Source organism: Thalassophryne amazonica, chromosome 13 (assembly GCF_902500255.1).
Source record: "Thalassophryne amazonica chromosome 13, fThaAma1.1, whole genome shotgun sequence".
NCBI lineage: Eukaryota > Metazoa > Chordata > Actinopteri > Batrachoidiformes > Batrachoididae > Thalassophryne > Thalassophryne amazonica.
In genome coordinates this window covers 34,650,059-34,677,717 of record NC_047115.1, presented here as the reverse complement: position 1 = coordinate 34,677,717, position 27,659 = coordinate 34,650,059, and the positions used below count along the sequence as shown (strand labels likewise).

Sequence of the window (27,659 nt, the reverse complement as noted above, 5' to 3'; positions counted from 1 at the left end):
TAGTCCACAAGCTGCCGTGAAACCACGTTTTCCAGAATTTTAGAGCAGAATGATAGATTTGATATCGGCCTATAATTTTTCAATACACCAGGATCAAGATTAGATTTCTTGCGTAGTGGTTTAACCACTGCAGATTTAAAACAATTTGGAACAAATCCAGAGTTTAGAGAAAGGTTAACAATTTCCAGCACAGTCGGCCCAAGAATGGGCCAAAGATCCTTAAACAATTTTGTTGGTATAGGATCAAATAAACAAGTTGTGCTTTTAGTAGACATCACAAGTTTTGTGAGCACACCTAGTGAGATACTATTAAATTCCATGAATCTAGGTAGCACCTCAGTGGTAGTCCCCAGCTCAGTAGCTGGATACAATGACTGGACAAAGTATGCTCAACCTAATATCTTCTATTTTCTTTTCGAAATAGTCCAGAAAGTCCTGTGCTGAAAAAGGAGAACGACCAACAGTTGGCTGTCCACAAATAAGAAATGCCACCGTATCAAACAAGAACTTTGAGTTATGCTTGTTTTTGTTTATCAATTCAGAGTAATAGGCTTGCTTCATAGCCAATAAACCATGCTTATAATCTAAAATAGCTTCACGCCATGCAAGGTGGAACACTTCTAGTTTGGAACTACGCCATTTCCGTTCCAACCCTCTAGCCTTCTGCCTATGGTCACGCAAATAACTGCTGAACCAAGGTGTCTGTGCCTTGGGAAGGCACCATGTGTCTGTGTGGGTTTCCTCTGGGTGCTACGGTTTCCTCCTACAATAAAGAGCATGCTTATTTAGGGCCTGCTCCTTTCTCTGCTCTGGACCATGGCAGTGTCTCTGCATCTGGAGTTGGTCCCCAAGCCCTGTACTCTGGTTGCCTATTGCTCCTAGTGGTTGGAGTGCGTTTAACTGTAATTAGGATGGGTTAAATGTAGAGGACAAATTTCGTTATATACGTACAATAGCAATAAAGGCTGTGTTATTATTATTATGATGATGATGATGAAGGTGTGTTAAATATGTCAGTTTCCCACACAGAACCATGTGGCTTTGGCTCTACTGTGTGCTTATAATAGGAAAAAAATGTGTTGATCGTGCTCAAATCAGGTTGTTCCTTTTGTTGTGGCACAGTTAGAGTAGATTCTTTGTCACTCTGTGACCCAGTGTAGGTCTGCAACCCAGGGACACCCTGGTAACTGTACTGGCACTAAAATAGCAAATGGGGAGCAGAGCATGTGATAAAATTCACTTGTTTCCCGTATCCCCGGGTGCTGCTATAAATAGTCTCTCGCACTGGAATAGAGTTTTCCCAAGCAATGCAGACCAAAGCCAGAGGAACAGCTGTGCCAAAGCCAAGTCCTGTTAGATCAGTCGAGTCACATGGGCATCATTCTGTCTTTTCACTTCGTATTTGAAGTTTTTTTCCAAGTTCTCTATATGTAATCCAGTATTGTTCTTTTACTTACTTGCTGTTATAAAATGTCCTTTTTCACCTCCCTGTGACTTTTTGATTATGCTGTTGTCCTTATTTTCGCCCATAGCTTTTCTCTCTTTGTCCTCATCCGGTAGATTTCTGTCACTTCCTCCCTGTCTCGCTCACTCACTATTATTACAGGGCCTCCCTTGTGTACTCTGATAATTTGTACAATCCTAATATTAGCTGCCTGCCTTATCATGAAGGTTTCTTGGGGAAGGATGATGAACTGTTCATAAATAGAAATTTCAGCAGGTGTTACTTTTGTTGGAAAGAGCTTATGGGTTCATGAGGTCGCTGAACAGAGGGGTTTGGCGATGCTGATGTCTTTTTATGGGAGTGAAGTTCCAAGACGTTTGGGTCCTGAGTCCTGTGACACAGTAGGTATTGAAAATGTGAGTCCCACAGCCCAGCCCTGAGTCTCAGCACCTCTCACGAGCACAGAGTCCACTACATAGAGCTGCTAATTTCAAGAGCTACTCAAGTGTGCTGCAGTGTGCTAAGAAAGTTGGTGTAGCAAATTGTACCATGAAAGCAAAGTGTGTCTAACACCCCTATTCCATGGGGCACTGATCTATTACGACCCCCCACGATCCAGAAAAAGTGCAAAAATGGGATCAAACACTTACTCCATCATGCCTCCTATCATGCTGGCCTATAAAGTGCAGACCTGGCAACTTGCTGGCTTACACCTGGCAACCCGCTCGAAAACTAAAGTAAAGCTCTGTGTCTCAGCCAGAACTGCTTTTGCTTCAAGTTTTTACCTCAGTGGAACACAGTCAAAAGGGTTTCAAGCTGTACTCACTAGGTCTACCCCGCTTAAAGATAATTGAAGGTGGTAAGACTACAAGCACCTGGAAGTGACTGCCTGATGACATGAATTTGGTGAATCAGGATGAAAGTTTTGAACAGCCCAGAAATATCACCCAGATTTCAAAGCTGGTGTCCATGATGGCCATAACTACTTCCACAGGGCTGTGGGGGTGCAGGTGCTTTGAAAAGAAACAGGCATTGGATGTAGTTATTCTTGTTACACATTCAGAATTGGCTGGGTATTTGTTAAAGAGAAGCAGAATAAAATTCAAGATTGGTGTTTTTTTTTATCTATTCTACAACCCCAATTCCAATGAAGTTGGAACATTGTGTGAAATGTAAATAAAAACAGAATACAATGATTTGCAAATTCTCTTCAACCTATATTCAGTTGAATACACCACAAAGACAAGATATTTAATTTTCAAACTGATAAACTTTATTGTTTTTGTGCAAATATCTGCTCATTTTGAAATGGATGCCTGCAACACATTTCAAAAAAGGTGGGACGGGGCAACAAAAAACTGGGAAATTGATGAATACTCAAAGAACACCTGTTTGGAACATTCCACAGGTGAACAGGTTAATTGGAAATGGGTGAGTGTCATGATTGGGTATAAAAGGAGCATCCCCAAAAGGCTCAGTGAGGATCACCACTTTGTGAACAACTGCGTGAAAAAATAGTCCAACAGTTTAAGAACAATGTTTCTCAGCGTTCAATTGCAAGGAATTTAGGGATTCCATCATCTACAGTCCATAATATAATCAGAAGATTCAGAGAATCTGGAGAACTTTCTACACGTAAGCAGCAAGGCCGAAAACCAACATTGAATGCTTGTGACCTTCGATCCCTCAGGTGGCACGGCATTAAAAACCAACATCATTGTGTAAAGGATCTTACTGCGTGGGCTCAGGAACACTTCAGAAAACCATTGTCAGTTAACACAGTTAGTCACTATATCTACAAGTGCAAGTTAAAACTCTGCCATGCAAAGCGAAAGCCATACATCAACAACATCCAGAAACACCACCTTCTCTGGGCCCGAGCTCATTTGAAATGGACAGACGCAACATGAAAAAGTGTGCTGTGGCCTGATGAGTCCACATTTCAAATTGTTTTTGGAAATCATGGGCATCGTGTCCTCTGAACAAAAGAGGAAAAAGACCATCTAGATTGTTAGCGCAAAGTTCAAAAGCCAGCATCTGTGATGGTATGTGGGTGTGTTAGTGCCCATGGCATGGCCAACTTACACATCTGTGATGGCACCATCAATGCTGAAAGGTACATCCAGGTTTTGGAACAACACATTCTGCCATCCAAACGTGTTTTTCAGGGACATCCCTGCTTATTTCAGCAAGACAATGCCAAGCCTCATTCTGCACATGTTACAACAGCGTGCCTTTGTAGTAAAAGAGTGCGGGTACTAGACTGGCCTGCCTGCAGTCCAGACCTGTCACCCACTGAAAATGTGTGGTGCATTATGAAGTGCAAAATACTACAACTAAGACCCCTGACTGTTTAACAACTGAAGTCGTACATCAAGCAAGAATGGGAAAGAATTCCACCTACTAGCTTCAACAATTAGTGTCCTCAGTTCCCAAATACTTATTGAGTGCTGTTAGATGGAAAGGTGATGTAACACAGTAGTAAACATACCACTGTCCCAGCTTTTTTGAAACATGTTGCAGGCATCCATTTCAAAATGAGCAAATATTTGCACAAAAACAATAAAGTTTATCAGTTTGAACATTAAATATCTTGTCTCTGTAGTGTATTCAGTTGAATATAGGTTGAAGAGGATTTGTAAATCATTGTATTCTGTTTTTATTTACATTTTACACAACGTCTCAACTTCATTGGAATTGGGGTTGTAAGAGTCAGATATGATGCAAACTTCACATTTCATTATTTCGTGTTACAATTCATGTTACTGGGATAGGCCTCAGACCCTGTGACACTTAATTGAAGTAAGCGGGGATAGAAAATGGATGGACGGATTTCATGTCATTTCATGTTATAAATAGGTCATGATAATAATGTTTATAACGTTAAAAAATGCATTAATATTGGATGGATATAGCGTCTGCTGTTGTATTCACTTACATACAGTACCTTTTAATTTGTCTGATGCAGAGAGCTGCATTAGACACTTTAGCACCATGAGACAAAGTTATTGTCAACTCTTTTTTTCATTATACATTTTTGAATTGGATTACAGCTCTAGTCATTTGTATTGGATTAATTTATTTTGTAGCACTTTTTTGTTAGATTTTTTGACTAATTGCGCAATGTCCCACCAGACTGCCTTCAATGTTTTTTAATTTTAAGTTTGATTGATCTTGTCTTCTTAAACGTGCCCCCAGCGTGGTCTGATTTCATACAGGGACAGCAGTAGGGCAGCGCAATCTTGTTTGGGGGCGGGCGCTAAAGGCGTAAAATATGACGCATATGACTTAATTACTTCCGTGGTACAAACCATGGTATTTTCAATGGGGTTTTGGGCAAATTACACACAAACAAAGTGAAAATGCTAAGAAAAAGTGACGATGTGGTGGGAAAGTGGTCATGTGTTGCGGTTTGTTTATGATCCCAAGAACAAATGTGTCGAGGCAGTTTTGCAGGTGAGAGAATGGAGCTACTCTGGTTAGCTGTGTAGGCTAACCCTTACCGACACGATGTCTCCCACCTCCTAGCCTTTTCGTCTCCACCGGGAACCGAAAACAAAAAACCTTTTTGTGACTGCTTTGGTGATTGCAGCCGACAACAAAACCATATGAAGTTATGCTGTATATATATTAAATGGAGGTCCCCGTAAGTGGTCAAATCCCGCAATATCACAGAGGGTTCAAACGAGACTATTCAACACAAATGTTGATTGGTACGCTTTGGCTCTTAGCTTCCTAGTTTGGAAGAAAAAAATAGCTTAACCAATTCCATTTATGCAGGCTGGTTGGTTGTTGTATGCTGTTCATTCTAAGCACCGCTTACACAGTCTGTACTCACACATAGAGGAGGTTCACCCCACCTCCTCGCAGGTGAGAGGGACAGAAGTAGTGGGGAGATGCAAACAAAATAGAGAACGAGCATCACTGTGTGTCCCGAGTCATGGTACATATATATTGCATCCAGCCTTGTTGATTTTGTGTCCAGACAGCGTAAATGTGACCGGTGATCCTGGTGCTTCCTGTCTTACAACAAGGTTGAGAGACTTGCACACTGTCGAATGTGCAAGTGACTCGTGCCAGTGACCGAAGGGAACAACTGGTTGTAATTGGCTCTTTCGATGACCTTTGGGTACCACTGGAATTACTTTGAGGACACCAGTGGCAAATGAAGGCCAAGGGGATGCCCTTGTTTCACCTTGCTGCAGCAGGTGTTTTTTTTTCAAGCGATGGGGATTGATCAGTTGTCTGCCTGGGTGGTTACCATCCAAGACCCAAGGCAATTCTGTGGTGTTTTGGTTATGGCAATGTGATTTGTTGCTTTTATCATATCAGGAACACTGAGCTTTGCAGAATTTTATTGATGTTGAAAACGAATTAGCCTGAAGTTGATACGTGATCTGACATTCCAGTGACTCATAATTTACATTTTATTTATTTGAAGCTTTTCACATCCTTCTATTTTATTTTTTAATCATCTATCAGTCTTGTAATGAATACATTTGCCTGGCTGCTGCTGCTTTGCCCCTCCCTCTACCTCTGTCACTGTGTGTTGGTTGGTCTCTCTCTGTTTGACATCATACGTGTGTGTATATATATCCATGAGATGGATTCTCCCGTCGCAGGGTGATTCTGGGCTCCACTTTTGACTGGCTTAAGCTGACGGCCGGCCACTCAAATGATGTAGAAACAATTTCTTGTTTACATTGTCTCTTCTTATCTGTCCAATCAAAGGTTTGTGACTGCATCCATTATTCATGTGTGATCCCTGGCCCCACAGACTTCCATTCAGACAAGCTGCTCATATTGCTACATAAAGGGTTTTTGCAGCCGCCATGTTTATGTGCTTTTGCTTATAGTGATGAGTTTTTATTTCCATACACAATTTACCATTGATTTGTGACTAATTTTAAAAATAGGGAAGAGACAGCAACTTTCACCTGTTCTATTTTAATGTTTAAAAATGTAATAATTGTGGACCTAAGTTCTCAGTTATTAGCTTTATCGACAAATTTATTCACTAGATGTATTAAAAAAGTGAAATGAATAAAGTCACTGTAAAAATGGTGGGCATGGTGGATTAGTGGTTAGCACTGGTGCCTCACAGCAAGAAGGTCGTGGGATCGATTCCCGGCCTTTCTTTGTGGAATTTGCATGTTCTCCCTGTGTCTGCGTGGGTTTCCTCCGGCACTCTGGTTTCCTCTCACATCAGAAACATGCTTATTTAGGGTCTGCTCCTTCTTTGACCAAGGCAGTGTCTACATCTGGAGTTAGTCCCCGGGCGCTGGACTGTGGCAGCCCACTGCTCCTAGTGGTTAGATTGTGTGTAACTGTAATTAGGATCGGTTAAATGCAGAGGACAAGTTTTGTTGTATATGTGCAATGACAATAAAGTATGTATTCTATTCTAAAATGAATAAAAGGCAGTAATGGCTACAAATATGATGCTGATGCTGATGATGGACAGTAATAGTTTCCATATATTGTCAAATGTGAACATTAAGATGACTTGGGATCATCATCTAACTTTGCACTTTACATGAACATACTGTACATATATATGGCAAACAATATCAAATGTGCTCAGAGAGCACAGCGACCCTACATTCACATTTCAAAGTTACATGTAGAGAAAATGTTACATGGGATTAAACACCCAAATACACCATAAATATAGAATCATCTGAGCTTATGAACTTCATACTAGAGCTTGTTAGCTCAAAACTACAGGGTGCAATAAGCTGTAAATAGTTGTTCATGCATGTCCAGCTGAAAGTGCAAACACATAGCTAAAATTCTGCCTTCTCTTCAAACTACCAACCACCTATCACTTGTCGTCTATGCTTCGTCTGTGCTCAAATAACTACATAGCTGTGATGTTTGTCACCTATTACATGCAACAAATGCTCTGCAAAGTGTCCATATATGCAGGTCACCAAGCGCAAGCCTGTCTAAGGTCTCACTCTGATTGAATGTGTGCCTGCTTGATCGTGCTCCAGGCATGTTGTTGTCGTATAGTGTGTACTTGTCTGGGCCCGACAGTCACGTCTTAGCCAGAAGGCCCAACCAACCTTCCATGTGGACTCTACAGTGGAAACATATCTCACTGCAGCTGCAGTACATGGAAAATGGAAATGGACTGCATTTATATAGCACTTTTTTTTTTTTACATCTGAATCAAAAGCTCAAAGTACTTTACAATGATGCCTCACATTCACCCATTCACACAGACACACTCACTCACAGACACAAATCTATATTATAATAGCCAAGTAGTCTCTGTGTGCGTGTATGCGTATGTACATGTGTATGGCTTTGATCACGGAGACACTGGGAAGAGGTGACATTTGACGTTTGGTATGTTTATGTATTTTGGGTCGAGGATGAATGCTGTGAAAACAGACTTCATAGGAATAATGTTTTTTGGAGAAATTAGTGATATTAGCTCGCAACAGTTTTAAGTGTTATTGTGGTTGATGTTAATTTGACATTGTTAGTGTTATTGATTTATTGTGTTATTGTAGTTCATTTGGTTTAGTCAGTTAAGTGTCATATTCCCGTTAGCAAGAGTGAGAATTGTATTGCTTTTGATGTCTTCCGCTACCGTCTGTTTGTGCATGTGTAAAAATTAAAAGCACCTGCTTCCAGCATAATGCAGAAAAGCTCTGTGCATGTTCTTGTGTATAACTTTGATCACTGACAAATTGGGAAGAGCTGACATTTGCCATTTGGTATGCTTATGTATTTAAGTATGTAAGTACATGATATAATTGTAAATACGTTACAAATACATGGGTGACACAAGAAAGTGAAAATACTTATTTCCATTGTGGTCCATTTAAAAATCAAATGTCAAAATAGAAGTAATAACAACAACAATTTGTACCATTGAACTCATAAACATTCATTATTAGTATATTACCTGATTCTGTTGTCTTGCTTCTGTTTCTGCTTTCCTGCATACTGTACAATGCTTTCATACATTATTGCTGTCGCAGCAATTTTATGTTAAATGCAGCCCAGTCTCACGTTTTTTTTGTGCTCCCGTGACAAAATGAGTCAAATTTTCGTGACTGTTTTTTTTTTTTTTTAACTCACTATTACTAACCCTACTCCTTGCCCCCACCCTAACCATAACCATCCCGACCCCCCGCTTCACTTTTAATTTTGTGCAGCCATCACGGAATAAATTAGAATGAATTTGTGCTCCCGTGATGAAAATGAGGTGCTTTTTGTCACAATATCAGGAACCAATAGATTAATGTATATTTCATGCTGCTGAATCACGACTTGCCGTGAGACTGGGTTGCTTAAATGCTACAATCCTGCTAACTGAGTGAGAGGCTCCAAATCATCAGGGAAGCACCATGACTACAGGATCTGATTCCCAAACGTATTTTAAAGGTAAAGGAAAACCTATAATCTTCAAATCTTGAAGATCTTAGGAAAATATGCCCTAAGTATTTTAACAAGTACATAAAGAAGAAATGATGAGGGGCACCGAAAATGATCTTATGACTAAGTCAGACTTTTTAGGGCCAGTTTATTGCCATTGTTATAGCGATGGAATCAAATTAAGAAAATGGCAGCTATGTCCATGCCATATCATTATGAAATGTAATCTGATTTGACCAGACAATCCTCTTGAAATGGACAGAACACTGTCATGGGCTCATCTGCTCTCAAGTGCTGCAGAAATGCTCAACTTGTGGTCTGTCTGTTGTGTGGGAACAGGTTCTGGTCACCCCAGTGATTCCTAACCATTTGGTGTATGACTTTATTGGCCCAAAGATTTCTGAAATAAGATGTGATGGTGTAAAAACAAAAACACCCCCACAGTAAATGCTGATGTTCTGTTTTATTGCTTTGATTTTGACTTATACAGGATCAGTCACATAAACTGGAGCGGCCTATACTGACACTTAAAGATAGCATGCAGTCTGCTTTATTGGCTACTTGTCTGATGTACAGTGTTATGGAAATTTTGCAAAATGTTGATGAATTTCATATAGTAGGAAAACTGGACAGATGTAGGCTTGAGTTTTCCATATATCTTCTTGGCAAGCTTTAGCAGAAATTAAATTTCTTCTTATGAAGCTGTAGAACTGGTAATGGAGCAGACAAAGTTAAATTATGCCCAGTTTCTCCAGGCCAAGCCTACCACTCCTTCAGTGTTGTCATAGGTGTCTTGGTGGCTTCTCTCAGTAGTTTCTTTCTTGCAAGGGCACGGTATCACAGTATTTGTATCTATTAATCGTCCCCTACCATATAACAAAGGTAACCATTGATCCCCTCCATCTGCCCTGTGCACCGGCATGGACTCACAAAATTTCCTAACTGTATATTCATTTTTTTCAATTGTGTCAGTAGTATGGCCTAAGCAGAGAGCCACCCCTTTGAGTCTGGTTTGCTTGAGGTTTCTTCCTCAAATCATCATAGGTAGTTTTACTACCATTCTGGCAGTAAATTGCTTTGTGACACCCACCATTGCAACGGAGAACTCCGAAAGGGTCATGCCCACGTCAAGGTGATTGTGTGACCACAGAAAGACATAGTAGTAGAAGCACAAAAAGAGCTTTATCCTCCGTGTGTAACGTATGGTCCAGACAATACATCATTTTAAAAATATACTTTTTGGAAAGATAGTCTTCATCACTGAGAACCCATGTGGAGATTTAGTCTCTAGAGTACTTTTATAGGATTCTTCAGCATGGAGAGAGATGGCAAATTGATATTATCAATACTTTGATTTGGGAATTGATTGTTCTGTGTTGGGAAGACGTTTGCACTCTCTGAGGGGGTTTGCTGTTGTTGAATAAATTACAGAGAAAACATATCAGTATTAAAAATATAATCCTTTTCAAACATTCAGTGTTAGACTGATTGACTGTATTATGACTTAAATATTTTTCTCCTTCATGGTAAAATTCCTTCATCGCTGAATTCAAACAGAACAGGACATTTGTGAAAACAATAATTAAGGACTGCATATTCTCAGTTCACTTGTCAGTGTTGTCAGTTCTCATGGTTCTCTTCAGCTGTCTCTGTTTTAGCACAGATGGTGATGAGTTCTCTCATTTGTATGCAGATTGAATTCCTGTCCACAGTGTTGTGGTCTTTTCATGCACTACGTTTTCCTGCTTTTCCCTGCAATGAACGCTTTTTCTGCAGAGTTGAGCCTTGAAGAAACTTTGGAAGTGTTTCTTTTATTCCCTCCTGGAAAATTGTCTGCACAAGTCTTCCAGAAACATCACTTGTGGTCAAAAATGATGCTCTTAAGGGAAATTGTAAGTAAATTGACATGAAAGTGCACTTCTAAAGGGGGCTCTACTCGTTTCCTATCTCTGCTAGAAAGACAGGGAACCTGAATGTGTGAAATCATACGTGAGTGAATGTTAGAGTGGACAGCTGTATGCTGTGATTCTGCCAAGTTCAGGTTCACGTTTCACTTTATTTATCCTTTAAAAGGAAATTTAGAGTGCAAACAACGTGTGTTGATGAATTGCATTTGAATTGAGTTTCTTATGGTACTTGATTCTAGTAATCATATCTGTGCTGGTCTCCTGAATCTTAGAGGCTCATGATGCATTCATATTTTTTCCTTAGTACCATTTACCTATGAATACAAGTGACTTGCTATCTGACCTGTTAAATTCTACATCAACTCTGTGCCTTTTGTTTATCCCATGTGCATACCCTTCACTCTAAAAGCATAGCATGCTGCTTTTATTCATTTTATATGCTCCATTTGTTTATAGAAATTATTGTTATTTGTTCCAGGAGGCCCAGAAGGTGAACAACCCCACCAACAGCCAGGCAGAAGACAAGACGACCAAGGGTTCTGATGAGAAAGAGGAGGCCCCGGCCAGTGAGGTGGGATGGATGACCTCGGTCAAAGACTGGGCTGGAGTCATGATCTCCGCTCAGACGCTCACTGGCAGAGTTCTGGTACGTGTTCCCTCTAGTGGTTCTAACTGTCTCAAATGCCAAAATCAAACTCTAATCAATTAATGCTTTTTTTCCCCTAAGAATAATGATTTGCAGAGTGCACAATTAGTTTAAGTGCAGCAGCTTGACCTGTCCTCAGACAAACTGGCTTCAACTTGTTTTCACACCCAAGTGGGCACTCAGATTAATCCGCTGTAATCCACTGTCATGTTCACGTTTCTTCACCTGTTTTCTACAGGTCCCAGTGGGGACATACTGTAGGCCAATTAATTTGATCCCCACAGAAGTCCGGTCCTCACTGAATTTGTCTGGCACTGATCAGCTTTGCTGCTGCAACGGCCTGTGTGTGGGAGGCTGCAGCTCACTCTGCTGAGCCGCTGCCAGCGGATCTGATGAGAATGTGTGCGTGTGCATGCTCGCGTTTGTGTGTATGTGAGAGTGACATTTATTCAAGTACAAGAGGTAGCATGTGGTGTTTGTGCATCAGGTAAGAAGCTGTCACTGTGGCGTTTCTCTAGCTATAAATTAGACCATGGTTCCCCTATGAACCTCTTTCCTTTGGTTCCATCCCCCAGTCTGCACCCCTGAACCACTTAAATTTTTTTTGTTTTTGTTTTTACAAAATCTGTCAGCTTTGGTGGAAGTCATTCACATGTAACACTGATTCCACTATTAATTTAATTGAAAAACAAAAACATCACAATTACAATTCCCATTTGATTTTTAACAAATTTGACAATTCACTTTATGTTGAAATGTAATGATAAAATACCTTTTATTTCTGTGCTATATTCCAAAATTACAGCTAATTTTATTGCTGGTAAAATATTTATTTTAGGGGATTTCACTGCAAATATAGTTAGTTCACTACTTGAGAGTTTGCAGAGAACATAATGAAGGAAGCGCAGACCTCCAAGACACTTAATAAAGTATCATGAAACGTTACCCCCCCCCCCCCCCCCGACTCATTTTGGCAAACCAAATAAAAGTATTGGCAAATGTAAAATGCAATGTAAAATTGCACTGTTGCCAAATAAAATCCCTTGCATTGCTTGAATTGTAGTGTAATCCGAGGCCATGGTTCTCGACCAGAAAAAGGTGCTTTGCCCTCTTCAGTTCTCGGGTCTTGTTCACGAGTGAGGGAAGGATGGAACGTGAGATCGATAGACAGATCGGTGCAGCATCTGCAGTGATGCGGTCGCTGTATCGGACCATCATGGTAAAGAGAGAGCTGAGTAGGGGGACAGAGCTCTCGATTTACCGATCGATCTACATTCCGATCCTCACCCATGGTCATGAGATTTGGCTCATGACCGAAAGAACGAGATCATGAGTACAAGCGGTCGAGATGAGTTTCCTCCGCAGGGTGGCTGGGCGCTCCCTTAGAGATAGGGTGAGGAGCTCGGTCACTCGGGAGGAGCTCGGAGTCGAGCCGCTGCTCCTCCACATCGAAAGGAGCCAGTTGAGGTGGCTCAGGCATCTTTTCGGGATGCACCCTGGACACCTCGCTGGAGAGGTGTTCCGGGCACGTCCCATCGGGAGGAGGCCCCGGGGAAGACCCAGGACACGCTGGAGGGACTACGTCTCTCGGCTGGCTTGGGAACAGCTTGGGGTTCCCCTGGGGGAGGTGTGTGTGGATCGGGAGGTCTGGGCAGCTTTGCTTGAGCTGCTGCCCCCGCGACCCGACTCCAGATAAAGCGGAAGAAAATGGATGGATGGATGGATGGATGGATGCTTGAATTGTTAAAAAAAGCTTTAATGACTGGAATCTTGAATAATTTAAGAAGCGAGATACATTTTCAAAAGACACTGCTTGTAGAAATGGCATGATGATGATGTATAGTGTTTCATATCATACAGGATCATAGGTATTTAAAATGGTTTCAGAAAGGGTAGTGAGGATACAGCAAATTTCTTTTGAAAATCCTGCCATGAGTAATACAAGACGGAATTCCTAGGTCATCACGGACACGTCCTGGACTTTATAAAGTTTTCCAATAACAAGGTTTCAGATTGTGACCTTCCCAGACGTCTTTGAAAGAATTGGGCCCACCTCAGTCCCCCCTCAGACCTAGTCAATCTCACCTCTGACTTTTGATTGTGAATAGGGATGCACCGATGCCGATACCAGTATCAGGTATCGGCCCAGTCCTGTATTAATTTACTCGTAATCATAAAATGTCTCAGATACTTCATGACCCGATACCGCTTTACAGCAGAGTGATGTCAGCCTCTCAATGTGGGATTTTCATGCACACGCTCAGAAATTTCCGGACTATAAACCGTTACTTTTTTCATATGTTTTGAATACTGCGCCTTTAACAATGATGCGGCTAATTTATGGATTTTTACAAGCGTTCATATAATTTACTCATAAGTCAAATACGTCCATCAATGCTGCCCATTAAGTGGCTGAAAGCCGCTGTCCATCATGCGGAATGGCAGACTGGCTCGGTCCGCAACAGGTGTGTAAGCCATTTGTGGAATGTCTGTGGAGCGGCATTCGGACCCTCCACTTGCCTCCACGAGCCACAATTTGGGCAAGAAGTTAAAAGTCACTGCTCCTCATTAATGGCTCAGTTACCACAGACAACGGGCGATTCTGTCTGAACGCAAAGGAATTCATCCCATGATCCACAAAGAAAAAATAAAATAATGTTAAAATTACTCCGTTTTGCCTCTGCGTGTCGCGGAGATGCCGCGCAACAGTGTCTGTGCGTGTGCATGCGCGCACACGCTGTGCTCATCAATATTACATGTTCTACCTTTGGGGAAAAAAAAATGTTTATGGTTTCTATTTAATTAAAAGTTAAATAGTGTGGAGAGTGAAAAACTGTTTAGCTTTGTCTCACATTGTAGATAAAAAAGAGCTGATAACACAGAGAAGCTTCTTTTCATCAAAATGAATCTGCCCCTCACATTTTCAAAAAAGGCTTGTAGTCCTCACTGATATAAATCGTTAGTGATGGACAGTTTCAGTTCTGTTCCTGGTGTATATTTTGTAGTGCTGAAGTCCACAGGTTACATGTCAGTGAGATGTCTGGCAGTGTCATGTTTGTTAAGAAACACACGGTTAATGTTAAAGGACAATTTGTTATAGTCATAAAGTGAAGTTACATGATTTAAGTGAAATGTTTGTAAATAAAAACAAAGATAATGATATTGGTAGGAGTTATAGTCAAAAAGTAAGGAACAACTGATGAATAAAACATGATTTCAAAGTCATGATAAAACTGTAATGGTATCATTAAGTATTCGTATCGGTACTCTGTATCGACAAGTACCAAAATGTATGTATTTGTACTTATACTTGTTCTGGAAAAAAGTGGTATCGGTGCATCCCTAATTGTGAACATTACCGATAGTTACTAAGCAATTTGTCATAAGTAGAGTAAAACAGGGTACTGGTTAGGTGACAGATGCAGCACACATAGATACAATGTTCTTACAACCATTGTGCGTTATAAAACTTTAACTTTTTCTTTCTTTTTTTGCGTCGGAACATTAATACTAACATGTTTTTGCATGTGTGTTGTCAAAGAAACACTAGTGGGAGTGAGAAGAGGGGTGGAGCCAGACTTAAAATGCTGCCACTGTCGTTGTTAATGCTTGCTTGAATATGAAGATTCCTTCACGCCCGTGAAAGTAGCTGGGAGCTGAGAAGAATCCGGTGCTTTCATGGTGAAGAAGATGAAGATTCATGAAAGTAGCTGTCAGTTTACTAAATGAGCTTCTCTTTCATCACTTCCCCACTCTCACAGTTCTGTTGGCATGGACGCAGTCTCCCTCTCTCTTTTATCTTTTGCTCCAACTGAGCTCTTCTGTCTTCCCAGTATGTATGCATGCATGACAGAGAAAAGGCAAGACGTAGAGACAACAGCGAGACAAGCAAATGGTTCAAAGAGGTTTCATGGCATTGAGATATTGTAGTGCATCACCTATTGGTATGTGCCATTTGTGGTGGGGCTGATCATTTTGTCCAGTGAGCTCTTTGCTGACATGAGTCTAATGATATGAACTATTGGTTGAAAGAGGTGACTAGTCAGCTTTTCATATGAGCAGAAGGTGTACATTTGAGAAAATCTACGGGAACAGAATTACAATTGGAGCAAATTTTTAATGGTCAGCTAAAATATGGCCGGGCAACATGGGGGCTTAGTGGTTAGCACAGTTGTCTCACAGGAAGAAGGTCCTGGGCTTGCCTCCCACCTGGACTTTTCTGTGTAGAGTTTGCATGTTTTCCCCTTGCTTACATAAGTTCCCTCCTCCGTGTGCTCTGGCTCCCTCCCACTTCCGAAAGACATGCAGGTTAGCTGAAATGGAAACTTTAAATTGACCGTTGGTATGAATGTGTTTGCCTATATCAGCCCTGCGATAGACAGGCATCCTGTCCAAGATGCACTCCACCTCTTACCCAATGACCACAGGGATAGGCTCCAGCTCCCCTGTGACCCTTAATTGGAATAAGCGGGTGTCACAGATGAATGAATAAATTATATGGCCTGATTTTGCTGTCATTGTAGTTACATTACTGTAGAGTTGCCCGTTTGTGGATGAATGCATGCTCGTATTTGTGCGCAGATACAGTACATGCATGTGCTGTGACTGTGTGTGGGTGAGCTATCTATCAGTGCTTCACCGTAGATCCAAATTGTGTACGTGATGCAGAACCTGGCTGGTAACCATAGCAACTACTGTGTAGTGGCATAATCATCTGCCACGGGGGTGGCCTTGATGGAGCAAGACTAACGCATGCATGCATGAACTCAGGTGAGATCAAAGCTTTAACAAAGGCTCCTGTCTGTCCAGGTGGAAGAGGAAAAGCCATGCTCCTTATATCAGTGTTCATTTGTTTTCCTCAGTGACTTCACTGCTGGTGAATGAATAGCATACCTCTAGGTTCAATGAATGAACAAACACTTCTAAATCTACCTGTGGCAACAGCTTGTCTCAGGAGTTCCCTGTGTTTTGTCCCCACATAGTGCCAAATTACTGGCGTGAGAAGAACAAAGCCTGTTTGTTTATGGGAGCCGAATGTGACTTTGCCAAACAATTTATGCCTGATTAGGAAGTAGCTACAGGAACACACATCCACCCACAATGCACGACCATTTGGAGCAGACATGCTCTGCATTAGAAATTGAACATTCCGGTCATTAACAATCTGTTTGGAAGGGCTCACTGTCTTCAAGCATAGGCAGTGAGAGGAGAAAGCCATTATAGCATTGCTCTGACCAGGTAGTAACAGTAAAGAGCTGTCTGTGGACACACACTCAGGTCTGAAGGTGTAAGCATAGCTTGGGACTCCGACGAGGGCGGTCGCATCTCCTCCACTCTCCCTTCTCTCTGTTTCTGCTTTAACCTTCAAGTCCCTACTTCATCAGACTGTGAATTCCTCAAATTATATTGGATACTGGATCTGTTGGACTACTATTAGATTTACCATGGAATTGATCAGCTGGTCTCTGAAAGCTATTGACACCATTTTTTCTACAAGAAGGTCAGGACCGGGGCATCCTACCTGTCCAGATGGAACATATCCTGCGGGCTATGTTCTCGACTCCTAGAGTTCCTGGCGTGTTGCATGCATGGCACCGTTCTCCGTTGAGGATGTCGAGGATTTATTCATTTTTGGTCTTATGGTAGCAGGGCTGGTACTTTTTGGCTTATGTGCTGCCCTGATCTACAGGAAAATTGGCAAGACGGCGGCATCAAGAACCACGGCCCCTCGCTTGTCCATCATGATTAATGAGGTTGGCAAGGTAGTGCATTCTCAGACTACGAAGACTCTTGAACTCAGACGCAAATTGGATGACATCTTGGAGCAGATGCGTGCCTTGCAGATGAAGTTGAAGATTTCGGGGGCCGGGGAATATTCTTAATTTACAATTGGGAATATTCTTAATTCATAATTGGGATTTGGTTGTTCTAGTGAAGCTGTAAAAAGTGTTTTTCACTGCTCAAACCACAACACGCCAGGCTCATCAAGCTTGAAGGACAAATTGCCCGACTGTTTTCCTCCAGAGGAATGTCTTCAGGCCTTGGTGAGATTATTCGGCTCCTTTCTTATCTCAACCCACAAAGAGAATAAACTGACAGATTTACACATGGACAAAGACTGAAGCATGCTCCATTTTTCCCTTTACCTCCCTTCCTGCCCCCCCCATCACACACCCGATCCCGGCCACCGCTCACGCCACCCCTTTCCCCTCTGGGTGCTGCACGGTTTTTAGCTGCGGCAGATCCCCGTTCCCCCCAAACTAGCGCCGGCGCGACTCCAGTTGCAGTGGCCTTCACCCACTTTGCCTCAATTCGGATGACGGACTGCTTCAAGTTTAGTGCACGTAAACAATGTCAAATGTATATGTGGTGTCTTTAATTTTGATGTGTGCCATTATTACATTAAACAAGTAATAATTGTGGATTAATTGCTGTATCTTGTCTGAGGTAATTGGAGTGTAAACGTAATTGCCCTTTTTTGGGATCAGTAAAGTTGTCTGAAGTCTAAATTTATGTGCACAATTCTGTACATCATATAATTTCACAAGGCCAAGATGCTGATGAGTTATTTCTTCAAACAAGTCCTGCATCAAATCCATTCTCTTTGCATGATCATAGGCAGTGTAACTGTGCACAAGAAACACTTGTGCATTGACCCTGAAGGGCCATTGAACTTATTCAATTTTTCTAAACATAATGGACATGTGACACATTTGGATGAAAACTGTATGAAATATTTATTAAAACACAAGTTACCTGATAGGTAAAGGAGCGCTCATCTCTTGGTGATCACTATCTCATTTTTGAAATCCAAACAGAATGATAGAGGAATCTGAGCAATATTTATAATGTCTTCAAATGTGTTTGACAAAATTAGCATGAAGAATCATTAGTCGCCGTTAGGTAAGCTAGCTAGTGTGGCACCTGTCTAGTAATTGCTGTATTTGTACTATATAATACAATGCAGCAGTCTAAGTTCAGTTGTTGTAATATAATCTAACAATGCTAATAATAATTTAATTTTCTATAGGACCCAAGCAATGGTGAATTTAATCCACAACTCATGTATGTGGCGAGTTTGCAAAATGAAGTAACCCCACTAACTCGAATTTTGACTTTTGACTGCAATGACCTTGACTCCAGTGCTTGACCTTTGGCAAATTTGACCTCAGCTGTACAACTCCAGAACCCACCTCCATATGTATGCCAAGTTTGGTGAAAATATTTCACCCCAGTGACCTTAATCTTTGCTGAAACAGGCAAATTCTAAACTCAGTATTCATCCACATACCTATATTGGTGGAAATCTGGCCATGGACCAAGGAGGAGTGGAACAAACAGACATACAGAGAAATGTTTAAATTATAGTATGAAGTTTTGAAAGTGACCTACTCTCTGAATAATAGGTAAAGCAGGCTTGCAATCAGGAAGTGATTAAGTGCCAGCTGCACCTTAAGGAGGAAGTGTCTCTGTGAGCCTCACAACACAGCTGTCTACATCAAGGCAGGGGCATAGGTGAAAGACGGAGCACCTCTGGCCCAGCAGTGGATGGCTCATTGGTCTTTTGACAGCTGCATCACGCTCAGTGCTTGGTAGAAAGACCTCATTAAGCACTCAAGGACATGGTCTCTGAGGTATTTAGACAGCTGGAAATAAGAGGTGCCCGAATTCTTGTTACATTACTGCAGCACCTCATTTACTTCATTCTTTCATTGGTGTCACAAAAGCACATGTTATGTGAGAATGTCCGACAAAAACATAGATGAGTATAACATTTAAATGTGCAGTAAAGGTCATCCTCTCTGTCTGTGCAGTGGATTTTAGCGATGTGATGGGTCCAGAAATAGGTCAGTCCTGCCATCTTTCTTAATGGGATCTTGGGTGGCAACCAACGGCCATCTGTTCACATGGCCCGCACCCTAAACCCTGTCTTCATCCCTCTGCCTTCCTATCCGCAGACACGCACGCATGCACGCACACACACACACACACACACACACACACACACACACACACACACACACACACACACACACACACACACACACACACACACACACACACACACACACACACACACACACACACACACGCAGTCAGCATGGCACGCTGCATATTGACCCCTATCATCTGCAACACATCTGTCACTACCTCTGTGGTAGTGCGACAGCATATGCAAGCTAATGGCAATGAGTCACATTTCTGGTCAGAATCTGACAGGCAGCAGACAGGCAGTTTTTGTTGGTCTCTGTACCTCTTTGTTTTTGCCTGGGATTTCATGAGTTTTATCTCATTTTATCCATTTTCCTCTTTGTGTCAGAACAGTTGCTTCCCGTTTCTGTCTTGGCAGAAGACAAAGTGAGATAGCGCAAACTGTAAATGGACACTGTGAGGATGACTTTTGTGTGTTGGTGTGTCCTGACATGTTCTGTTGCAGAGAAACTGAGACTGTGTACTCTCACACTCCCCATGGTTGCCTCCATGCCCGCGCAGAGAACAGCTGTCATTCGCAGTGTTATACTTTTGAGAACGGCATTTGTGTGTGTGATCAGTGAGTGGTTTAATAATGTGTGAATATCTGTGGTGTGTATGTTTGCTGTCTGTTTTTATGCGTGTTCATGCACATTTTTGTACTGATGGCCCATTGAGTTTGCATGAACACAGTTGTGATTTTTAGTATTATCTGTTGGGTCCTGCCAGAATCTGTTTACCTCCTACAGATATTCATGTTTGAGGAGTTTGTGGTTGAATACATGTATACACTATGTGAATACATGCTGTGCATGTCAATGTGTTTGTAGTCCTTTGACCTGGCTAATTACACTTTCTCATTGAGTGTGTAACACTAATTTATTGCTGACAGTAAACTATACTGCATGAATACAGCTGTCAACAAAGCATCCTTTTCTGCATTCCTCTCCACCATAATAACGGTCTTTGCATAAAAATAACAGGTAGCATTTGTCTCTTTGTATTCATTCAGTGAGAAATAATTGTTTGTCATCCAAAATATGATAGACTTCAAAAAATGTTTTTAATGAAATATTTTGATATTTTTTGGGAAAAATTAGATGTACTCCTCAAAAGCCTCAGGGGCTTGTAAATGTTGACTCATGAATCTGTGACCTAATGCAACTAACTTTTGAGATGATGGAAACAAGTGGAGTAAAATGTGGAGGCAACAACATCCTGCTAATCATGGCTTGTAGTCCAATTTTGTAAAATCCTGAATTATTTGGGCAGAGGCACCTCCAAAATTTAATGGAGTCTTCCATGGCCTAATATGTATCCGTGGTGAGAATCCGTGAAGTAGTTTTGACGTAATCCCTCAAAGTCTATATAAAGTGAAACTTGATCCAGAATCTGGATCCAGATCACCTCAAAAATGTAATGGATTCTCCCATAGCCTAATATGTATCTGTGGTGAAGAGTCTGCAAATGTTGGATAGTGTGTACCATGGAGCTTTGAGATGTATAACATCTTATGTTTTTTTAACTCATCACTGTACTTTATATTCTAAAATTAGTTGGAAGTACACGCCGTCTAGGACATTGTTATGTGTTTATTTACAAAGCCATTCTTAGGAAAATTCCCGACTACCTTTCCTCCTTATTGATTTTAAAGGATGGATTATACAACCTGAGATCATCGAGCTTTGTACAGTTTGATGTTCCCAGAGTTCGAACTGAACTTGGAAAGAAGGCCTTCAGGTTTTCGGCACCCACTCCATGGAATAATTTGCGGTCTGAATTTAAATTGCAAAATTTTGTGTCTTTGACTGTTTTTAAATCTGCAGTTAAAAGGCTGGAATGCAAACTTTCTGAATGTCATTGTTTTAGCTGATTTTTTTATTACACATTTGTATTGTACTAAGTCTGTGTGACTGTTTATTGAAGCTGTGTATTGCTGCCATTTTTGGTCAGGTCTCCCTTGACAAAGAGATCTTTTGATCTCAATGGGACAAACCTGGTGACATAAAGGTTACAACAACACAATTTCATCAAAATCTGTGCAGTAGTAATGCTGCTAACAGTAATCTTTAAAAGCCTGTATAAAGTGAAATTTGATCCAGAATCTGGATATGGATCCCGTTCACCTCCAAAATTTAATGGGTTCTTCCATGGCGTAATATGTATCTGTGGTGAAAATTTCATCAAAATCTGTGCAGTAGTTTTGACATAATCCTGCTAACAGACAGACAGACAAATAAATAAATATGTCTTTGGCAGACATAAAAACTACTGTGCACATTTCTTTGCTTACATCTTTTTTCATTTCTGTGGTATAGAGGCTTATTGAAAAAAAAGATGTCATGGCCCTGATAAACAATTGTTTAGAAAAATTGCAAAGTTCCATCATTCATTGCTTTTGAACTAATCACGCTGTGCGCATTGCAGTAATTGTTCTACACTAAGAGCTGTCTTTCGGTGGTCTACAGTTGCATCCAGTGCATCCAGAAAGTATTCACAGCACTTCACTCTTTCCACATTTTGTTATGTTACAGCCTTATTCCAGAATGGATGAAATTCATTTTTTTTTTCCTTTTTTGCAAATTTATTAATAAAAATAAAAACCTAAGGAATCGCGTGTACATAAGTATTCACAGCCTTTGCCATGAACCTCAAAATTGAGCTCAGGTGCATTCTGTTTACGAGGTCTGTTAGAAAAGTATCCGACCTTATTATTTTTTTCAAAAACCATATGGATTTGAATCACGTGTGATTGCGTCAGACAAGCTTGAACCCTCGTGCGCATGCGTGAGTTTTTTCATGCCTGTCGGTTGCGTCATTTGCCTGTGAGCAGGCTTGGAGTGAGGTGTGGTCCACCCCTCTCGTCTATTTTTTATTGCGAATAAATGTCTGAACGATTTGGAGCTTTGCTGCATCAATTTTTTTCCAGAAACTGTGAGAGACCTCCAGGTGGACACTGTTCGAAAAATTAATATGGCTTTCAGGGACGATTTTATGGGGATTAAACAGATTGCGGGGTGTTACTACCCCTTAAGGACGGCCCACAACTGCTGAGAGCGCGGTGCGCTCCCAGCCCCCATCGACAGGCTGACACCCCGCTGGAACAACCAGATCATCTCCAACGTGAAAGCTTTGTTGATCTGGGACCTCGTCTGACTTTCACAAAAAGGCAGAAGATGTGGACATCAGCACTTTATCGGCACATTCCACCGTTACAGGAGTTTTTTTCATGGAAAAAGAATCGGAGGGACGCGCCACCGTGCCGCTCATGGCACGGCACAAAACCACCTCGGTGTTGGTCTTGGTGTTGGAAATGATCTGGTTGTTTGTGCGGGGTGTCAGCCTGTCGATGGGGGCTGGGAGCACGCTGCGCTCTCAGCAGTTGTGGGCCATCCTTAAAGGGGCAGTAACACCCCGTAATCTGTTTAATCCCCATAAAATCGTCCCTGAAAGCCATATTAATTTTTCGAACGGTGTCCACCTGGAGGTCTCTCACAGTTTCTGGAAAAAAATTGATGCAGCAAAGCTCCAAATCATTCAGACATTTATTCGCAATAAAAAATAGATGAGAGGGGTGGACCACACCTCACTCCAAGCCTGCTCACAGGCGAATGACGCAACCGACAGGCATGAAAAAACTCACACATGCGCACGAGGGTTCAAGCTTGTCTGACGCAATCACATGTGATTCAAATCCATATGGTTTTTGAAAAAAATAATAAGGTCGGATACTTTTCTAACAGACCTCGTACACTGATCATCCTTGAAATCTTTCTACAGCTTAATTGGAGTCCATCTGGGGTAAATTCAGTTGTTTGGACATGATTTGGAAAGATACACACCTGTCTACATATAAGGTCCCACAGTTGACAGTGGATGTCAGAGCACAAACCAAGCATGAAGTCAACAGAATTGTTTGTAAACCTTTGAGGCAGGATTGTCTTGAGGCACAAATCTGGGGAAGGGTACAGAAACATTTCTGCTGCTTTGAAGGTTCCAATGAGTACAGTGGCCTCCATCATCCATAAATGGAAGAAGCTTGGATCCACCAGGACTCTTCCTAGACCTGGCCACCCATCTAAACTCAGCGATCGGGGAAAAAGGGCCTTAGTCAGGGAGGTGACCAAGAACCCGATGGTCACTCTGTCGGAGTTCCAGCATTTCTCTGTGGACAGAGGACAACATTCCAAAAGGACAACCACCTTTGCAGCAATCCACCAATCAGGCCTGTTTTGTAGAGTGACCAGATGGAAGCCACTTGTTAGTAAAAGACAGATGGCAGCCCGTCTGGAGTTTGCCAAAAGGCACCTGAAGGGCTCTTAGATCCTGAGAAACAAAATTCTCTGTTCTGATGAGACAAAGATTGAAGTCTTTGTTTTGAATGCCAGGCGTCATGTTTGGCAGAAACCAGGCACCATCCCTACAGTGAAGCATGGTGGTGGCAGCATCATGCTGTAGGGGTGTTTTTCAGCAGCAGGAAATTGGAGACTAGTCAAGAATGAGGGAAAGATGAATGCAGCAATGTACAGAGACCTCCTGGATGAAAACCTGCTCCAGAGCGCTCTTGACCTCAGACTGGGGTGACAGTTCATCTTTCAGTAGGACAGTGACCCTAAGCACACAGCCAAGATATCAAAGGAGTGACTTCAGGACAACTCTGTGAATGTCCTTGAGTGGCCCAGACAGAGACCAGACCTGAATCTGCTTGAACGTATCTAGGGAGATCTGAAAATATCTGTGCACCGATGCTCCCCATCCAACCTGATGGAGCTTGAGAGGTGCTGCAAAGAGGAATTGGCAAAGCTGCCCAAAGATAGGCACACCAAGTGAGATAACAAGTTTACCTCACTGGTAACTCCAATAAAACAGTTTTCCAAAACCAATGAGATATGCGTGCTCACAACTGGTTTGTCTCCTGAAATATTCAATGACATAATAATTAACTCGCGTTAAAAATATGTTCAACAAAAGCAGCTATCAATAGGGATTTTTCATACAGCTACCATCACCTCATCAGTATCTGGCTAAGTTAGCAAAACTTTGAGTGATATTTGTACATTATAGCTGTCAATCACAGCAGTGTTTGTTAACTACAGTTATCATCAAAATATATATTTGGACACTGGGCAGATCATAAGAAAATGATTAGAAATATGTAAAAATACTAAGATGTCTGTGTGAGTTTTATAAGTAAGAGTTAATTCTCAACTGCAGTAGGTCACAAAGGGACAAATCAAGACAGTTTTCATTCAGTTTAGCCTAGCTGTTTAGCTGTCCATATGTTTTAGTCTCTGGTGGTGATATTTTATTGGCTGGTGGAGCCTGGAAGTCATGACATTACCAGGCTTCCAGAAAATGCAATTTGTTTCGCAAAGTCCTCATTTGACCACAAACTTAGTTAGGAATCAGGATCACAAACAAGCTCAGACACCTCAACATCGTGTCTTTCCCCACAGTTCTACAGTTTAGCTAGCTGTACAAATTGTTTATTTGTGTTTTGCTGTAATTTATCAGTTAGGTCGATGGCAGTCCAATTGGCATTGACTTGAAGCCTCTGAATGGTGATGAATGGCTGTTTCTGCTGGAGGGGCCATAAGGGAATGAGCACTGCAGCAGAGCAAGATGGAGAGAGCAGAAAGAGAGAGACACGGGTGTGGCACCCACTAAAGTCCCCGCTACATTTTATTAGACGAGTACAGTAATACATAATAGGCACTAAGAGGATTAGAAAACTGTTTTGGAGAGTATAAAGTTTTTTTGTTAAACTAAATTGAAGCAAGTGTCTGTTATAGATTATGTAAGATTCTATTTTTTCCTTCTGTTTGTTTTAATTTTAGCTAAGGTCTTATGGGTAGAGCAGGGAAACATCTGAAGCTGTTCTGTGTGGAGTTGTAAAGACAAGGCTCATGTGCACATTTTCATGAAGATATTTTAGACTTTCTCCAAGAAAGTTAAGTGAAATTTTGGTGTTTTAGCCTTGCATAGTTGTTAGGTGAACCAATGTGTGTTCATTTTGTAAGCAATTTTTTGGGGGGATTGCAAATACTGTACTTGGTCCTGTGTTATTTTTAAAGGTTTCATTGAGTGGTGAAATTCTAGTAATCTAGGATTTACTTGAGAATGTGTTTCTGTGTCATGACCACGGGTCAGCTGTGTGAAGTCAGTCTTGCTGTCTTGGTTTTTCTGGAGTGACGCCATGTAAGAAATGGAAGTTGTTTATCGAGCCGTGGGTGGTATAAGAAATGAGAGGGAAGTCGGGGTGTCATAGGAGGAAAGAAAATCAACAGGGAGCCCTGTCATCCTGCTATATCATTTCAGCTGGTGGAAATTTATACTCATCTTTTTCCACTTACCAGTCAGGAGGAGTGCTCCATATTTGAACATTTATTTATATGCAGTACATGCAAGGCACATTCTACTGTAAAATAGTATCTTCAAAACATTACATTTCAAATTTTGTAAATTGAGAGTGTCTATTAAGATATTTTGGCCATATGGCATGTTTCTCTGTGCATGATCCATCATGCAGGTGCCTCAGTGTTGAGGACTTCAGCAGTAGAAGACCAATGGGATGCCCACGTTTCACGTGGCTGCGGCAGATAGATGGTTACTTTTAAGAGGTGCGGGTGGATCAGTTGTCTGTCTGGGTGGTTCCATCTGGGAGATAATGTGGTTCTGTAGTGTGCTGGATGTGGTAAGATGTGACACTAGCACCTGCTCTCAGACCTAACCTCATATGACCAATACTGTATCTTTTTCAGGAATTTCACTGCATCTTCCAAGAGGACAACACAAGACTTCAGTCTGCCCCACTGAAAAGTGAATGGCTACTTGGACACAGTGCAATTGGCCCACTTGTCATCTTGGTCGGTCTTTGATTAAAAATGTGTCTTGCATTACTTAGCACAAAATACAGCAAAGCAGGGCACATAGATTAGCATAGCAGAAGACCTGTATGAAGGATAAATGTGGAAACATTCCACTTTCTCAGCTTCAGAAACATTGGAAAACCAAGATTATGTGGTGGTGGGAAAACCTGCTGCGCATCCCTGTTTGTGACATGTTGACCATTTCTAGTCTTGAAAGTAAGTCCTCTCTCTCGTTTCATTTTTGGGTCGCCACAGCAGATCTGAGGCGGATCTGCATGTTGATTTGGCACACATTTTACAATGGATGCCCTTCCTGATGGAACTTCAGGGCCCCTTCACACATAGTGCGAATTTGGTCACTTTGCGCATAAAGTGCGCATGAAGCAGGAATGGTGTGCATAACGCATAAAATCGTAGCTGCCTCCAATGCCTCGTACACCTGTTGCTACAGATATTTGTGCACAACAGCGGCTGAAAGACAAAGTGTGCGCTGCGCGAGCCCATCGAACCCTCTCACGGCAGGTGTCGGCAAAATTCCAGTTGACACATGAACATCTAACACCTCTTGCTTGGCACTTAGAAAATGTGTGGTCATTTGTACTATCATCACAAAAACAGTCTGCAGACAGTCACTGTTGAGGTGAATGTGAAATTTGTCTTAGTGCCCACAGCTGTGAAGTTGCAGAGTGCATATATGGCATGCCAGCATGTCGGTTCCCCCACAACATGTGTGTGTGTGGTTTGCATAGTGACATCTTGGTCTGTGCACTGACAGGACAGGGAGCGTGGCTGACTGCTCACAGCTGCTGAGACATCTCCGGTTCTGGACATCACAGCTGCAGCACATGTCTCTTGTTTTGACGGACACACAGGTGTGTATGCTTGTGTGGAAATACACAAAAACATATATTGCTTTTGCGATGAGAGGACATGCAGCAGGCGATCTGAATGTCATGTCTCACAGGACACTCGTGTCGGGCTGTAAGGACTGTGAGCGGCGCACCGCAGGACCAGGACAACCCAACAGTATGACAAATACTCCACTTTCAGTCATGTATAAGCAGAAATACACCGTACCAAATGCCGTTTGGTCAGTTATCACAGCAAGTTTTTTTTTCTTCTTTTTTTTTTAGGAAATACAATTATCTGCTTGGTGATTTTAGCCATTTCATGTTCCTGTTACAAGACAGTGATTGTAGCGCAGTGGTAAAGTTTCCGTCTAGTAATCAGAGCGTGGGGGTTTGAATCCCATTGCATTTTTTTCTTTTTCTTTTTTTTTCTTTTTACAAATTAATTAAAAATAATAATAATAAAAAAAGAAATAACGTGTACATAAGTATTCACGCCCTTTGCTCAATATTGTGTTGATACACCTTTGGCAGCAATTACAGCCTCAAGTCCTTGAATAAGATGCCACAAGCTTAGCGAAC

The 27,659-nt window shown here is 41.6% G+C and overlaps 1 protein-coding gene across 5 annotated transcripts in view; it reads left to right on the top strand.

Moving 5' to 3' along the window:
• Window positions 1-27,659, top strand: part of kcnma1a (potassium large conductance calcium-activated channel, subfamily M, alpha member 1a) — a 461,512-nt gene that overhangs the window by 125,414 nt on the left and 308,439 nt on the right. For all 5 annotated transcript variants that reach the window (XM_034184484.1, XM_034184486.1, XM_034184483.1 and 2 more), the window contains exon 2: window positions 11,222-11,389. In XM_034184484.1, coding sequence (XP_034040375.1) covers window positions 11,222-11,389 — 168 coding nt within the window. The remainder of the gene's footprint in view (window positions 1-11,221; window positions 11,390-27,659) is intronic.